Source organism: Balearica regulorum, chromosome 19, assembly GCF_011004875.1.
Source record: "Balearica regulorum gibbericeps isolate bBalReg1 chromosome 19, bBalReg1.pri, whole genome shotgun sequence".
Taxonomy (NCBI): Eukaryota; Metazoa; Chordata; class Aves; order Gruiformes; family Gruidae; genus Balearica; species Balearica regulorum.
This window is the reverse complement of record NC_046202.1, coordinates 4,472,941-4,489,429: the sequence shown is the minus strand read 5'-3', so window position 1 is coordinate 4,489,429 and position 16,489 is coordinate 4,472,941. Positions and strand designations below refer to the sequence as shown.

At 54.6% G+C, this 16,489-nt stretch overlaps 2 protein-coding genes across 3 annotated transcripts in view; both read left to right on the top strand.

Annotated features, from left to right (window-relative positions):
* Window positions 1-534: 534 nt before the first annotated feature.
* Window positions 535-8,489, top strand: LOC104639026 (notchless protein homolog 1). Its single transcript, XM_075771427.1, is given in 14 exon segments — window positions 535-610; window positions 975-1,118; window positions 1,198-1,415; window positions 1,509-1,588; window positions 1,880-1,956; window positions 3,326-3,423; window positions 4,915-5,041; window positions 5,043-5,108; window positions 5,560-5,695; window positions 6,084-6,130; window positions 6,284-6,486; window positions 7,417-7,576; window positions 7,672-7,742; window positions 8,236-8,489. Coding segments are annotated over 14 exon segments (1,449 nt in total). The 5' UTR covers window positions 535-601; the 3' UTR covers window positions 8,249-8,489.
* Window positions 8,490-14,831: 6,342 nt separating this feature from the next.
* ULK2 (unc-51 like autophagy activating kinase 2) overlaps window positions 14,832-16,489 on the top strand; it is a 41,295-nt gene continuing 39,637 nt past the window's right edge. Inside the window, exon 1 of one of the 2 annotated variants that reach the window (XM_075771906.1) lies at window positions 14,832-15,713. In XM_075771906.1, the coding sequence (XP_075628021.1) occupies window positions 15,621-15,713 (93 nt within the window). In that variant the 5' untranslated portion in view covers window positions 14,832-15,620. The remainder of the gene's footprint in view (window positions 15,714-16,489) is intronic. The other variant, XM_075771907.1, reaches the window with a different exon arrangement.

Here is a 16,489-nt window from a genome sequence, read left to right as displayed (position 1 = left end):
CTGTTTTTCTTCTCTCCCTAAGTGGTTCTTAGATTTGATGGAGTGTTGATCTTGGGTTATGGATGTCTGATGCTCACTGTGGTTGTTACTGGTTTGTGCTGGACAGGATCGGCGACATTGAATTTCTCACAGGATGCAGGTTTGCATGGCAGATTTGAGGCTCTGTCAATGCAGGATCTTCCTCTCTTCCTTCCTGCCTTGAGGCAGGTTTATCTGGTGAATAATGAACACAAGCCAGCGTTTATCTGGTGAATAAACCATGTTTGATTGCAGCCCCAGCCCTTCTCTCCTTTACTCCGAAGGGTTTGCACACACAAACTGGGCAGGCTGCGGCAGTGGATTCATTAGTTATTGGAATGGAGTATTGGGGATATTTTTTCCTGGTGTTTTGCTGCTTTTTACTTTAGAAGTGCAATAAAAGGCACCTTTGTGGTCACCACGGAAAATGCCTCGGAGCGGGACGCTCCCACCGCGGCCGCGAACCGGTGGCGCCCTGGTGCGGCGCTGTTCCTCCCGCCGGCCGCCAGGGGGCAGCAGCGCGGCGCCCAGCACCTCCCGCCCCGGCGGAGCCGCTTCCGGCGCACGTGGGCGGCGCAGGCACATGGCCGCGGTGAGCGGGGCCGGGGGCGATGGAGGGGAGCGGGGCCGGGCCGGCGTCTGGATACTGGAGGGGTGCGGGTGTTGGGGCGCTCCGGGGCCTCCTGACCAACACACACACCCCCCCCCCCCGGGGTTCCCCTGTGGGGTTCCTCCTTTCCTCATCCCGCGTGGGGTTCCGGTCGGGTGTTTCGCCCTCTCCACGGCGCCCACGCCGGGTTCCCGTGTAGCGGCTCCTTCTCCCGCACGCGGGTATCGTGGCCTGGGCTGGGACGCTGTGGGGCTATTCCTTCTTCCCCATAGCGGGGGTCTCTGGGCCCCGCGGTGCTGTGGGTCCCCCCCGGTGGGGTTCGCGCCCTGAGCCCGCTGTCCCGCAGGGCATGTCGCCGGACGAGGACGTGCAGCGGCTCCTGATCCAGTTCCGGGACGAGACGGGGGAGTCCCTGGGCTCCCCCTTCGACGTCCCGGTCACCATCACCCCGGACAAGCTGCAGCTGGTCTGCAACGCCCTCCTACAGAAGGTGAGAACCACCCCCCCGGCACCCCCCGAGCCCAACCCGGGGCAGCCCCTCGCTACGGCTCCTGCCCTTCCTCCCCCAGGATGAGCCGGTGCCTCTGGCCTTCTTCGTCCATGATGCCGAGATTGTGGTGTCGCTGGAGAAGACCCTGGCGGGACAGAGCGTGGAGACAGAGAAGGTCCTGGACATCATCTACCAGCCGCAGGCGGTGTTCAGGGTGCGGGCGGTGACCCGCTGCACCAGCTCCCTGGAGGGGCACACCGAGGCTGTCATCTCCGTGGCCTTCAGCCCCACCGGAAAGTACGAGGGTCTGGCAGCGGGTGGGGGGCTCAGCAGTGGCCGCTGTCCCCCCCCAGGGCACCGCGCTGAGCCAGGCTCTTTTTCCTCTCCCAGGTACCTGGCGAGCGGCTCTGGAGACACCACCGTCCGCTTCTGGGACCTCAGCACGGAGACGCCGCAGTTCACGGCCAAAGGTGGGTGCGGGGGTATCCCAGGAGGGCACCTCCCTACCCCCCTCCCTCAGGGATCCCCTGCCTGCTCAGGGGGACAGAGCAGAGCCTGGGTGCTGCCTGAGCCATGTAGCCATGGCTCGGGGAGGGAGTAGCTGTCTTTCACTAGCGAAGCAGAGGAAGAGGATCTGGCCAGGAAGAACATGGAGGGTTCTCCCCCGACCTCTAGTCCCGCTTGGGTGCGGCTGCACGCTGGGACGTGGGGACAGACAGACACAGCCATCCGCTCACGCCCACTCGTGTTCTCTCTGCCAGGTCACCGGCACTGGGTGCTCAGCATCGCCTGGTCGCCTGACGGCAAGAAGCTGGCCTCGGGCTGCAAGAACAGCCAGGTACGCGTTGGCTCCCCGCTCTGTTGGTGCGGGGCCAGGTGCCCTGATAGCCACACCGATGGGGTCTGCAGCCACCTGCAGCCCCGTTTTGGACTGAAATGAAACCTAGTAAAGGGGCTTGGGGGGATTAGGGGCAAAGAGTTGTTTTCTCTGGCATCCGGGGCATCAGGGGGGTATCCAGTTGTTCTGGGCAGGATTCCTGTTCCTCAGAGAAGCTTTGCGTGTGGATGCGTCGCGGTGGTTGCGAGTAGTGTCTCTGAACTCTGCCGGGCAGTGCTCTGGCTTTGTCCCCTTTGCAGAAGTCTCACCGCTGAGCCCTGCTGTCTTGTAGCAGACGCTTTTCCCTCTGCGCAGGAAAGAGTCCAGGCCTTGGACGTGGTCCTTGGCAGACGGCTCCATCACGAGGGAGGTGTCTGGAGCAAGAAAAGGGTATCGCCCGGCCAAGCCAGGGTTGCTGTTTGCATGACCCAGACGCACAGCGGCAGCCTGTTTCGCAGTGCTCCCGCTCAGACGCAGCCAAATTCCCTCTTACAGGAATGCGAAAGGGGCCCTGCCCCGGCTGCGGGGCAAAACGTATGCGCTTAGGGTGCACGCAGAAATGCCTGGGGAAGTGGGAGCACTTGTGGGCAATTAAAAGTGAGTCAGTAATTTGCCTAGCTGCAGAGGGGCAGTTGCTTGCACTGCCCTTCGTACAGTCTGGGAGCAACGAGAGCGGCCACGGAGCTGCCGAGCACTGCTGCCCTGCGCTCGGTTTCTGAGCGGCTGCTCGGTTGGGCTGCTTTGGTACCAGCCCCAAGGAAACAGGCCAGGGTGGCTCTGCCTTGGTTTGGTGCATTCTGGCTGTAATCTAACCCAGGGAGCTGCTTGTCCTCCGTTTCCCTTTTTCTCCCAGGTTTTTAAGTAGGAGATGACTAATGCCTTGGCTCTTTGGATGAACATTTATATAGAGAGAAAAAAAACAAGAGAAAACCAGCATGTGTCCCACCCACAGAATCCGATAATAAGTAGCATTTAGCACGCTCTGGCTTTCATCACGCTCTGCAAACATTCACTAACTCTGGCACAAGGTGTCAAAGGCTCAGGCTGGCTTTTTTGGGACTGGGATAGGTCTTGAATTGAGGCAGATATTTTGTAGCAGCAGCGTTTTAGGCCGAGAGGAGGGTGATCAGGTCTCATGCTTTGAGATGTCAGCTGATTGCTGCAGGGATCTGGAAAGGCATCCAAGCCCTCCCGCCCCCCTCCCTTTCTCCTCCCTGCTTCTGCCAATGTAAATGCGACCCCAAGGACACCTAAATGAAGCCCAAACATCCCTGGGATTCACATGATGCGTGTGGCCTGACGCGACCCTCTTGCTTCCTCTCTTGGACAGATATTTCTCTGGGATCCAGCCACTGGCAATCAGATCGGCCGGGTGCTCTCTGGCCACTCCAAATGGATCACGTGTCTGTGCTGGGAACCGCTCCACATGTAAGTGAAGGGCCAGCCCGGCCCTTCCCCTTTACTTGTATGGAGAAGAGCAGCCTGACCCGAAGGGCGCTGCTCCTGTTTGCCTTTCTCCAGTACTGTGCGGGATGCGTGCGGGGGAGCAGCCCCCAAGGTGGGCCAGGAAAAACGCATCTAGCGTGGAGGCAGAAGTCCCAGCCGTTGCTCACAGCCCCCCAAGGGTGCTGGGGAAGTCACCGCGAGGCTGTGCCTCTTTCCCCCTCTATGAGAGATACAGCCTGCGGAAAACACTTAATGTTTTCATGGTGCTGGACAAATATTTGACATGCTCCTCCCCAGCATGCTGAGCTGGGAGCGGGAGGGCCTGCCTGCATGGTGCCCGAGCTCAGGCTCTGCAGAGCATTCCCTTTCTGCTCTCCTGCATCCCGGTTGCCTCTGTCATCTGGTTTATTTATCATGAGGACTGATTAACTGTGCAATCCCCTTATCCCTTCGATCAGCTAAAGCTCTGTCTGGGAAAGATGGGTGGAGAGGGACAGTTGTGGCCAATAATCTGAGACATGACAGAAATAAATAAATAAAAAGAAAGAAAGAAACAGGGCCCTTTCAGAGCAGAGCCCTGCAAATTGAATTTGCCAGTAGGAAACTCCAGCTATTTGCAAACAATTAACTGGATTAGCAAAAACTGATTATAAAGGAGGATGAGGAAGTGGGGAGGAGGGGGATGACCCTGCCAGGGCTCTACATCTCTGTCTCCAGCCAGCTGCGCTCCGCGCTCGGATCCTGCGCAAAAGGAGGGGCCATGCTTTTCCTCACTGACATCACACTGCTTGTGCCACGGGCTGCTTTTTTTGATACTAAAATAGTGTTGAGTGGTAAAGACAATGTGCAAAGGACAGAGGGCTGTGGCTCCCCTGTCCTTGCTGGGTTCTGGCCAGCTGTTTCCAGACGTGTTAAATTTGCCCCCGTGAGCCACGTGGCTGGACGTTGCTGCTTTCAGCCCTGCCAGCGCAGTGGCTCTCTGTCTGCAGGCCGGCACGCTTCCTGCTGGAGGCGAAGCATAGCATAGGCAGAGCGTTCAACGCGTTCCCATGGCTGCCCGTCTGTGCCGCGATGCGTAAGGCAGACCGATCCCCCTGCCCAGGGCTCTCCCCAGCCAGTGCCCGAGGAAGCTGCCAGTTTGTGGTCCCCTCGTTAGCCAGTGGGTTAAAGCTGCTTCCTGTGAAAACAAGGTCATTGCCAAGCGCTCAGGTACCACGTTTACCCTGGATTGATGCCTCCAGCGTGCAGCCCAGGAGTCGGTTTGGAGGGAAGCATGTGTCTGCCTCTCCCCTGCCTTGTGGGATCTTGTTCTCTGTAGGTCAGTGCTCTGCCTCTTCTCTGATCTTAAGCCAAAAGAGAAAGTTGTCTTCTATTGACTTCTGGGCCCTTGAATCTTCTGGAGCTGATGGGGGAAGAGCTTGGCGGAGGAGCTGCGTGCACTGCGCAAACGGATTTGATCTTCTTTTTGCCCAGAAACCCGGAGTGCCGCTACCTGGCAAGTGCCTCCAAGGATGGCAGCATCCGCATCTGGGACACACTGATGGGCAAGTGTGACAAAATCCTCACGAGCCACACGCAGTCGGTAACGTGTGTGAAGTGGGGGGGGCGATGGCTTGCTCTACTCCTCCTCCCAGGACAGGACCATCAAAGTCTGGAGGAGCCAGGATGTAAGTGAGGCAGGAACTGGTGAAGGGGGCTAGACACGCTGTGTTGTAGCTTTGTCTGCTCTTCCTGGCACAGATTTTGCCCTGGAAAATGGAGGTGCTGGGTGGGTGCTGTATCCTCTTGACCTGTCAGAGCCTGTTGCTTAGCACTGTTTGGAAGGGGTAGATGTGCAATGTTTTCATCCCTAAAACATAAAATGGGCTAAAAGCTGAAAACATCCCTGGAGCGACCTGTCCTGGTGGGCTCCTTGCAAAGTCCTGTGGGAGACTGGTCCCTGAAGCTCAACAGTGTCATTTCTTCCCTGCCAAGCCTGGCTGGGGTCCTGCCTGCCGCTCGGGCAAGAAGGTTTGGAAAGTTTAGGGTTGCTCCCTGCAGCGTGATGGGTCTGGTGGGTCCTGCCCAGTCTGGCTCTGTCCTGCCCATCCCTCTCTAAGCGGGCGGTTTTGTTTCCAGGGGGTCCTCTGCCGCACCTTACAGGGCCACGCTCACTGGGTGAACACCATGGCTCTTAGCACCGACTACGTTCTCCGCACTGGTGCCTTCGAACCTGCTGAAGCCACCATCAACCCACAGGATGTGAGCGGCTCCTGTAAGTGCAGCACTCATGTTGTAGGCTGGGGGAGGTGGTGGGGAGGATAGTGAGGAGACCTGATGTCTCCTCTTAATGCTACCATGAGCCAAAGCCATCTTGAGAGCTGGGAGCAGGTCCTGTACCAGTGTCGGTCATGCCCGCAGCCATGATCTTCCTTGCCCATGCGCAGGGTTGAGCAGTCTGGAGGATGGGCAGGCCACTCTGTTTTCAAGAGCTTTTGCTCCCAATATTGCCCTTGGCAAAGAGGAAGTGGGTGAGCAGTCACAAATGTGTCTGCTTGGCCCACGAAGCCAGGATTGGAATTGGCATCACAGAGCTAGAATGTTTCCTTTCACCTAAGGACTTCAAATCTCTCTTCCTTCCCCTCTGCCTTTCCCTCTTTCAGTGGCAGAGCTGAAGGACAAGGCACAGCAGAGGTATGACCAAGTCAGGGTAAGTCCCTTTTGTCCCTACTGTTGTTTTTAACCCTATTAGTGGTGGAAGCAGAAAACATGCACAGTTGGCTAGTAACCCCAATGCTGGTGTGTTTCTGAGGTGTCCACACCGGGCTTGTACAAGACTTGGACTCTTTCATCCCTTCCTCAGGGCCAGGAACCAGAAAGGCTCGTCTCGGGATCAGATGATTTCACACTGTTTCTTTGGAGACCAGCAGAAGACAAGAAGCCACTGGAGAGAATGACAGGCCACCAGGCATTGATTAACCAAGTCCTGTTCTCGCCAGACACCCGGATAATAGCTAGTGCTTCCTTTGACAAGTCCATAAAGCTCTGGGATGGTAGGACAGGAAAGTGAGTTGGTTTGTTCTGTTACAGAGGTGGTGCTCGTACGGGGTCTGCGTGTAACAGAGGTTATGCAGAGATGGGCCCCAACGTTGATGCCAGCAACTCTGGTGTGTTCAGTGTCTCTGTAGCCTGAACTCATGCAAAGTAATTCTGTCTCTTTCTCTGCCCTTGGGAAGTCCCTTGTCCGCTCCTCTTGTGTTGTAGGGTCTGTGCTTGGCTGGGTGGTGTTGCCGAGCCCCAGCGCTGCCTGGCACCCGTGCAGCACACGCTGCCTGCTGCAGGGTTGGTTCTCTGGGGCAGGCACGCCTGCAGTGGGATGGGATGTTCCACTCGGCTGCCCTCCTGAAGATGTGTGTTGCACGCTGTAGACTGACCCAGTTTAAACAGTTCCTGTGCCAGAGAACAGCTTGTTCTGGACAATGCAAATTCTCTTAGTTACAAATGGTGCTGGTGGTGTTTGGATGCTCCTGTAGTCCAGCTGTTAACCTTCTGCTAGAGTTTTGGTGAGCTCGCTGAGGCAGCAGTCCTTCCCTTGTTTTGCCTTTGTACTGATGAGCTTAGGTTTCATGTCAGTAATTTTAACGATCCTTCTAAATCCAGGCTGCTCAGCCAGAGAGAAGGAGGACACATCTGTATGGTGAGGCTGTAGTGTTGCCTGGTGGATATGGGTTTCTTGGCAGAGGAGTTGAGATGAAGAGCTGTCCTCTAGAAGGCTCTGAGCCCATCTGCGAGGGTTTTTAGACAGACTGAACCACCTGTGGACTCTCTACAGCAATTGACTGCCGTGTGTGCTGGCCTGGGGTTTGCTGGGCATCCTGTGACCATGCTTGCTTGCTCACAGCTGGAGAAAAAACACAAAGGCTGGACAAGGGCAGGTTTGGAACAAACCCAGCTGCCTGCTCCTCTAACAGCTTCTTAGTGCCTCCTCCGCACCAGGTACCTGACGTCGCTGAGAGGGCACGTCTCGGCTGTGTATCAGATCGCCTGGTCAGCCGACAGCCGCTTGCTGGTGAGCGGGAGCAGTGACAGCACGCTGAAGGTCTGGGATGCCAAGACAAAGAAACTGGCCATCGATCTTCCTGGCCATGCAGATGAGGTGAGGTGTCTGGTCGAGCTGAGGTGTTTGAGAGAGGCAGGAATGACTCCTCCTCCTGTGACAGCAGAAATAACTGGGTCTTTCCCTAATACTAGGTGTATGCAACGGATTGGAGCCCGGATGGACAGAGGGTAGCCAGTGGAGGGAAGGACAAGTGTTTGCGGATGTAAGTAACCTGTTGGCTGTCCGTGTAGGTTGTCACAGCCACTGCGTGTGTCCTTCAGAGCTGCAGCCTCCTTGCAGAAGCCTGCATGATTAGGGCATGATCTCTCCTTGCAGAGAGCACAGCGCTGGGCCACATTCCAGTCCGGAAACTTGACATCCCTCAGGGCAGGAACTGCTGCTGTCCTCTGGGAGATGACCAGAAAGCAGAGTCCCTCCAACTGAGCAGTCAGTGGTGAAATTTGACTCGTGTTTTGGTGCCTGGAGAGGGGAAGGAACAGTTGCACCAGTTGGTCAGACCCTTCCTTTCTCACCTTCCTCCATCTCCCAGTTATGGAGACAGACAAATTCCCATGAGATGGTTGCCATTTGACTGTGGCTGATGAAGGAACCCAGTCCCCGGGCCCCTGCTGTGCTGGTGGCACATGCTACCTGCTGCGCCGTGCGGCAGCGCTGGTGTCGGACCACAGGGATGCAGCAGCTCTTTCTGTTTGCAGATGGCGTCGATAGGAGCAGTGACACGAAGCTGCCGGTCCTGTCCTAAGCTGTCCTGCCTTCGGCGCAGTCTGCCTGGGAGATCTGCAAGGCGATGGACGACAGAGGCTGACCTGAGCATGGCTCCCTGTTCCTGTTGGCTGCTCTCCCTCATGGACTCTTTCCTTGTATTTATTTAAGGAAATTTTAAATCTAGTTCTTAAGAGCTGTGATTTGCAGGATGATTTCCTCTGAACATTACAGGAGGGGTATCTCATCTGCCTCCATCTCAACTGGCTTTTTATTGAAATTTCAGCCTTACAGTCACCTGCTGCCTTGGAAGAAGGGGCAAGTGAAGGGTGGGGATGGCTCATGCCCTGTCTTGCTGTGTGAAGAATCCTGCAGGGAAGAGGCTTTTAGTGGGACAGAAAGGGTTGTCCTTGTGTGACCTTCAGAGAGGGAGAGAGAAAGGAGAAAATACAGCATGTCATTACATTGCAGAATTGTGCTCAGCTCTATGCCTGGGACAAAGATCTGCTGAGAGTAAGGTCTTGGGACTTCTCATTATTCCAGTAAGGTTTTGCCTTTCCACTCAGCCCGTTTCCCTGTGGGCTGTGCCGAGCGTTATCTGTTAGTGATCCTCCGCATCCATGGCATGAGATGATTCATTCAGTCATCCGTTCAGGGTGCAGCAGACATGGACTTCAAACGACTGCTAGAGCTGTGCTGAATTTTTGGGTCTCAGCAGCTCTTGGAAATGAGGGAACGAGGCATTTGTGGCAGGGAGCGCCTGTTTCCCATCCACTGCCGGCTGGGGGGGAAGGAAGGAAGGGGTGGGGAAGGGGAAGAACGGAGCAGACGTTTGGGTGGTGTTTGTCCCTTGCCCTGGATACGTGCTGACAGCAGGGCTGGTACTGTCACAGTAAATGGCAAAACTTCCATTACACAGAGTTGGCTCCTTCTGGAATTTCTCAAGTGCATTTACTTGCCCAGTGGGTGAGAGGGATTCACGCTGTCATTTATATGTTTGTGAGTTTGCTTATGAGCCTTTCTATAAGTCAATTCGGGCTTCCGATAATCATGAGGCTAATACACCTGGATTTAGTGTCTATTTCCAGGATGCTTATGAAACAGTGAAAATCAAGATGTGATTATTAAGGAGTAGAAATTACATTGTCAGATTTAGTTGCAGCAAGTTAACATGAAGGCCAAAACTTTCTTCATAGCCCTCATACTGCAGTTGCTACTCAGTGATTACTACAAATCAGAACAGGAGTTTGGGTCTCAGATGCTTCCTAGCCACAGAAGATGCATTTTAGGACTTTATTCCTGCTGGCAGGATTGCTTTGGAGAATTAAGAGGAGCTGGTGCAGTAATGGCCATTTGCTTGTCTGCAGGTGAGCAAAAGACTGGAATGAAGGGTTAAATCTTTCATATGACTGAGAACACAAATTGCGGTTCCTGTTGTTAGTATCTCTTTCTGCCAGCCGAGTCAGCAGGCTCTATCTTCATGGGATCTTTTGGGAAGAACTTGATATCCTGTACCTGCTCTTTCATTAATGTGCTTCCTCCAGCTGGTTCTGGCTGATGGCGAAGGCCACATTGCATCCATCTGCATAAACAAAACCTTTCAGAACTCACTAAGGTAAATGCTGTGGGACAGGGTGGTTTAAAACTGAAGCTGATAATTCTGCATCCCCGGACTGCTGTGCCCTTGGGAAGGAGAGGAGCACGTGTGCTGACGGATCTCTGGTAACAGCCAAGAAGCCTGCCCATTTTCCAAGGTTTTTGGGCTGCCTGTGTCAAAGGAAACAATCCACCCTTGGGAGTTCAGGTTTGTGTCCCTGGGTTTGACTTGCTGAAAGCGGCAGCTTCTGCAGCTCCTGGTAGTATGTGGCTTTTTCCGAGGGAAGAAGCATCGTTCTCTGCTTCAAAGTGCTGCACAGGGTCACTGTGCCCTGTTAATCCACGGTGTGTTTTGTGTTAGAAGTGTGGATGTATTGGAGCTGGGGGAAGCGATCCTGCCTGCGGGGACTGGCTCAGCCACGCGTGTGTACGTGTACCTAAAGACCACTTCCCTGTCCACTGATTTCCAAACCAAAGCAATCCCTGTGCCCTCAGGCCGTGCTCCTAACCTAGGCAAGCTCCTGCCATCTGTGATATTAGGCACCAAACAGAGCCTGACTAAAACCCACCTTCCTAATGCTGGAGCAGAAAGGTTTCTAAAGCAAGGTGAGACCTGTTGAAAGGAAGGGCCTTGCAACGGAGTTTACACCAAAATAAGCTATCTCGGCCTTAATCTTTCTTTGACCTGATACCGGGTAGATTTTGAACCTCGTCATATGATGGGTTTGCACATAGTCCAAATCGTATTTTCCTATCTAAGCAGCTGCTACTATTTTTATTGTTCATACCATACCAGCCTTCATGCATACTAAGTGCTGGCGCCGTTCCAGCTGTATTCCTAAGCAATCCTGTAACACTCCTCCCAGTTTTATTTGAATGCGGCATTTCCCGGGCCTTGTTCTGCAGTCTCCTGCCTGCTCTCGTGCGCTGGGGAAGAGCTGCTGCCCTTCACTTCAGAGATGGCTCCTTTTTGGCAGGAGGCAAAGCGAGCACGCGACCTCCCTCGCTCTGCTGGCAATGGTGATGTAAGCTTTAATTAGCTAATTTTTTTTAGAATTGCAGATGCAGATTTGGGTCGATGGTGTTATTGATGGGGAAGACATTACTTTTTGTTAAAGGGCAGATCTCAAAGGTAGGCTGGAGCTTTCCGATTGCTTTTCTTGGAACCGCATCGCTAACTGTACAAAAACCTACTGAAACACCCGAACGTGTCCAGTGCTGTGCGATGGGAATATCAGTCCCTGCTGCTGCGTTTCAATCCAGTTTCACCCGAGTTACTCGCTAAGCGTACCACACAGGTATGCCTACCACAAGGGCATTGGTTTTAACTGATAATGTAAGAATAATTTTAAGCACATCCAGGAACTGTTTGTCCCCCAGAGCCCTCTGACACTTTCTCCTTTAAAAGCTGTTACAGCTCAGCTGATGCTACCATTAATTTTGTTACAAATCCCCAATGCGAGGACAGTGATGATAAGGACTGGGAAGTGTGCCAGTCTTCTGAGAAAGGTTTACCTGTCTCATAAATTTCTGGGTATTTTGGAGGGAGGGAAGGAAGGAGAGAAGAAAATGGTAAGAACACCTAGAGTGAAGTAGACCGTTTGGGATAATGCTGAGATGAGCGGGACGGTGCCAGACTCCTGCTTTTGGGAGTAGATTTAGTTAAGTGGGGCCTTAACATCCTTCAGAAAATTGTCCTCAGGGCTGCGTGTTCTGCTTATCCACGCAGGAGGGCTGGCCGAGTGGCGTATGCCTTGTGCTCCCCGGGTCTGCGGTCCCTGGAGCCACGCATTCATGTTCTGCTCGACTCAGCTGATCTCTTGATTATTTTCCCAGAGCAGTAATTTAATTTCCCTGTGCATGTTTATAGCCTGGGGGAAGATAGAAGAAAAATCTTTTGATGAACAGGAAGAAAATCAGCATCTTCATTCATTGTTCTGCATGAATATTAGGAAAAGCAGTCATCTTTCTGCTTTGCTTTGGGTCAGCCTGGGCACTGTTCAGGTGATGTTTCTGCCTGAGAAAGGGCTGCGATTTGGTGGCACGACAGAAAAGGGCTTACTGTGAAGACCGTTAGCGTTTTTGAGGATGAAAGGTGTTATGGAAACTCAGAACAGCGGTGTCTGTATTCTGGGGAGCTGCAGCCAGATGAAAGCGTACTTCCCTTGTGTGCTCAAGCAACCTGGAAGGTGTTAATTCCTTCCCAGATCTGTTGCTCTTGTGATCACGAGTCCTGGCTCACATCTGAGGGACTAACTTGGCTGAACCAATGTAGTGCAGCTGGGAGAGAGCCACAAATCCATCTCCAGTGCTGCTGTTCTGCGTTTTCTTCACTGTGACCCTGTAAATTGGTGGTCCTTGCTGAGCTGCAGGTCAGTGGTGGTTTCTGTCAGTAGGCTGCATCTCTTGCGTGATGTTAAAGATAAATAAATTCAGCACACAGTACTCTGTGCTTTTGAAGGATCACTGTGGCTGGTTAGAGATGGTTCTGGTGCCCACTGCCCGGCCATGCGTTTTGAGCGCGCTGAGTATTTTATTGTCCTGCCGCGTGGCTTGTCAGAGCAGAGCGATGCATCCCTCCAAGTGCTGCAGGGCTGCTGCTGCCTGCCAGCACTAAATGGCAAATATCTCTGTATTCCTCGGGCGAGAGGAGCAGCACGAGCCCTGCAGGGTTATCATGCATCGCTCTCCCAACATCTCTAGTAATGAGGCTCCGTTTAGGAAAGGCGGGTGAATTCAGTCCATTGTGTCACCAACCTCTTTCAGCAAAAGCAAGTGGAGGTGTTGTTTGTAAAGAGGTTTATTGTAGTCCGCTGGTGCTGGAAATGTTGACACCTAGAAACGCTCCCAGAGACTAATCACGGACCCAGCTCAAACGAGTGACCTGCCTGCAAATCCCACAGCCCTTCCTCGAGCCGTTTTTCAGACCTCAGCCCTTCAGATCCCGTTGGAATCCCAGTGCGACGGCAGCATGTTTAGTTATTCTGGTCAAACCTCCCTGCTGCTCCTCGCTGTTTTGTCCTTGCTGTGCTGAAACAAACCTGCTCGAGGGCTCCAGCCCCGTTATGGGGACAAAAGGACATCAGATGTGCTGGTGCTGAAGCAAAATGTGTCTCATTTTTGAAGTGTAATGCAGAATAGGTGGCTTAGAAATTCCTGAAGTGGCTTTCTCTGTTCAAAAGGCATTTTTCTGGATTTTTTTTTTTTTTTTAGCTTCCCGAAAATGCGGCTTGTGACATTGACTTTGGGTTGAGGATACACACTGATGCTGAGAGCATTAATACTGAATGTGAGAATCAGTTAATGGCAATAAACAGCCAATTCTCAGGGAAATCATTTTCTGAATCAGAATATTTAACACATTGAGACTTGTGGGCTTTTTCCTGGTTTTAACGGGGCACTGTGAATGCGTTTTAGAAAGCATCTGTGTTACTACCAACACCTTAATTTATGATTAACTTGGAATATTTTTACATCTCATTTATTTCTTCCACAGGGCTGTTCTGAGCCACTGAAATTACTTGGTTAGCTTCGCTTTCTCTGGTTTGTTTGTTAGTTTAGTGTCATGAATGGATTTTGGATGGGGGCTTAGAACTTCAGCAGATTCAGTCTTGAGGGGGTTTAAAGCTCTTTGGTTCTCTTTGGCACAAAATAGATGTTTTAGGACTCTCCTGATGCCTCTATATAATGTCTAGAGCTTACAATGTCCTTTATAAAGCTGTTGATATTCCCTTAGGTATCTCTTGCTGATTTTTTTTTCTTTTTTTATCCAGGTTTGTTGTCTTTGGAGAACTCTTCAGCTATGGAGGTTTTTGACATGGCGCACAGCTCCAGTAGTGTTTGGTCTTGAGTACCAGAAAGCGAAGGGAGATTAGCAAAGGATAGGGAGAGGACCAACTGCGTAACTCTGCTCAGTCTCTATTTTGCTGTAGCAGCACTGAAAGCAGACGCTATAGCTTGTGAGGGAAGGTGCAGCACCGCTAAGTGGGTTTGGAGCTCTGCCCCTGCGTGATCCCGATGTCGTCTGTAACTTCAGTGGAGGGCTAATCCTGCTGCTGTGGTGTCTGGGGCAGGGGGGATGGCGGGGAGGCCTGAAACAGCTCCGGGATGCAGAGGTGGCATGGTGGAGAACAAGGGCAGAGAGGAAAGGGAAAAGAGCAGTGAGGAATAGAAAGTGAAGGAGGGTAACTATGTAGGTCTGGAGGTGAAGATCAGAGGCTCCATGTCACTGGTGTGTGGTGGCTGGCTGGGTTTTGGGGTTTTTTGTTTGTTTGTACATGTTGCTGTAAATGGCCCCAGGCTGATCTAAAAGTGCTGGGGGGGGGCAGAGGCTGTAAATTAAAGAGGTTGCTCTTCTAAAGAGAGCGAGCAACTTGAAGTGCCTTCAGCTTATGGCATTTTGCATGCTTGTTCCTCCATTGCTTCTCCATTCGTTCAAGTTCCTTGTATTAGGTCTGACGTAGAGTCTTGCTTACTCATGGAGCAGGGACGGTGCTGAGGGTGTGTGACCCCGGAGGTGCTGGGTAAGCAGCATCACCGTGGCTGATATCGAATACCTGCCTTCCCGCCTCGGGCTGCTGCGTGACTGGCCTGGGCCTTGCCCTGCCTCGCTCCGTGCTGAGGGCAGCTGGTCTGTGGGGTGCCTCCAGCCCTTCTTCCTCTCCTGGTGGCCCCTCAGCTTAGTCCTGGCTGACAGGTGGGCCCAAGGTGGCCAAGAAAACGACAAAAGTGAAATACAGCAAGTGTTTAAAGTGATAGCCGGGCTTGGGGGGCTTAACTCGGGTTTGGAGACTCTGTCCCAGAGCTGAGGTGAGGACAGGGGGTGGCCCTGGGGGGTCCCGGAGGGGCTGAGGGGACCGACCCCAGGAGCCGTGGTAGGGTAGGGGTGTGCGGGGCCGGAGGGCGCCCGTGGCCGGAGGGGCCCGGCTGGGGCTGAGGGGCGGCGGCGCGGCCCCGAGGAGGAGCGGCGGGGCCCGGGGCAGGGCGCGCTCCCGAGGAGAATGGCGGCGAAGGGACCCCGCCTCGCGCTCCCGCCGGGTTAAACGGGGTGAGGCACTCTTTGGCCGCCCGCGGAAGCAGCCGAGCGCTGGGGCCTGCGCGATGCGGCCTATAAAATGCGTGGGGTGGCGCGGAGCTCCGGGCAGCCGGAGCCGGGGCTAGCGAGGTGCGGATCGCAGTGGAGGTGCTGGCGGAGCGGCGGGAGCCCCAGGAGGCGGTGGCGGCCTGAAGAGACCCTCATCCGCACCATTACTTCTTACTCCTCTCTCGGGAGGGGTGCGGCAACGACAGCGACAGCCACCCCCGGAGCCGCGGGCCGCGCCTCCCCCCGCCCTGCTGGATGATCTGGGGCTCGGTCCCTGAGGGGGGCCGCGGCGCCGGCAGCCCCTACTGTGGCGGAGCCATGGGGGCGGGCAGCGGCAGGGTGCGGAGCCCCTTTCCACTCTGAGAAAGGCCCCTAGTCCCGGCGCCGATGCCGCGCTGTCCCCTCACACCCGGCCCCTGAGATCCTTCCCCTCCCCTCCTTCCCCGCCTTGCCCTCCCCATGCCAGACGGAGCCCCTCGCCTCGGAGACGCCCTGCAGCAGCCCCGCCGGCCCGGGGGTCTGCGGCTGCCCCCGCGGTATGAGAGGAGTTGCCCCCGCCGCCGGGGGCAGCCAGGAGAGGGGCAGGTTCCCACCCCGCCGCCGGCTGCCGTGAGGCGGCTGTAGCTGCCTCGGCTGGAGGAAGAGCCCCTTTGTTTTCCCTCCCTCCTTCCTTCCCTGGGCTTCATGCCCCCTTGAGGGATGATGGAGGTGGTGGGGGACTTTGAGTACAGCAAGAAGGACCTGATAGGACACGGAGCCTTTGCTGTGGTCTTCAAAGGTCGCCACCGCAAGGTAAACAGCGATGGGCTTCGCCCGCAGCCGGAGTGGGGCTGGTTACACAACCCCTGCCCGGCCTGGGCCGGTGGGGGCCGGGGTCTCTCCGCGGGGCTACAGCCGTCAGGAGCCCCTGCCGGTGGGTGACAGCGGGGGGCGGTGTGTCCCTTGGGGAGTCTTGTCGTGGTTTGAGTGTTTGGGGGAGAAAAAAAGAAAGAAAGGTGTGGGGTGGGCTGAGGTACCGGGGCGGTGGGGCCCGGGGCTGGGCCTGCGCCCGGAGCAGCCCCGGCGGCCGGCCTGCTGCTGCAGCCCGCGGCGGCCCCACAGCCGAGCAGCCGGCTCCCAGCCTCCGTACCCCCCCCTCTTTCCCCCCCTTTCCCCTAAAAAAGCCACAACCTATCTGTGTTCCCACCTCTCCTTTATGCTGTTTGGTAGCTCCCTAACATAACGGCTAGTGGAGAGTTGCAGCTGTAGGGGAGGCTGAGCCCTTTGTTTGTCAGGAGGGTCATGTTTATCTCGCTGTTTAACGAGGGATCTAATGGAAAATTGTCTCCTTAGGGATTGGCTGAAGATTTCTTAAATTCAGAGGTGTCTGGTTTCCTGGTGTGGCTTGCTAATCACCCCGGATATTCATAGTTACATTATGGTTTCTTGATGCTGTGAGAGTTTATTCTGGTGTTGGTGTCAAAAGTGCTCTGCTTTCCAGAAAACAACTCTTCAGATTTATCATCTTGCAGCATTAGGGCAGTACTCACAACTTGGAGAGGCACAGTGCTGTGATTTTTGGATTTAAC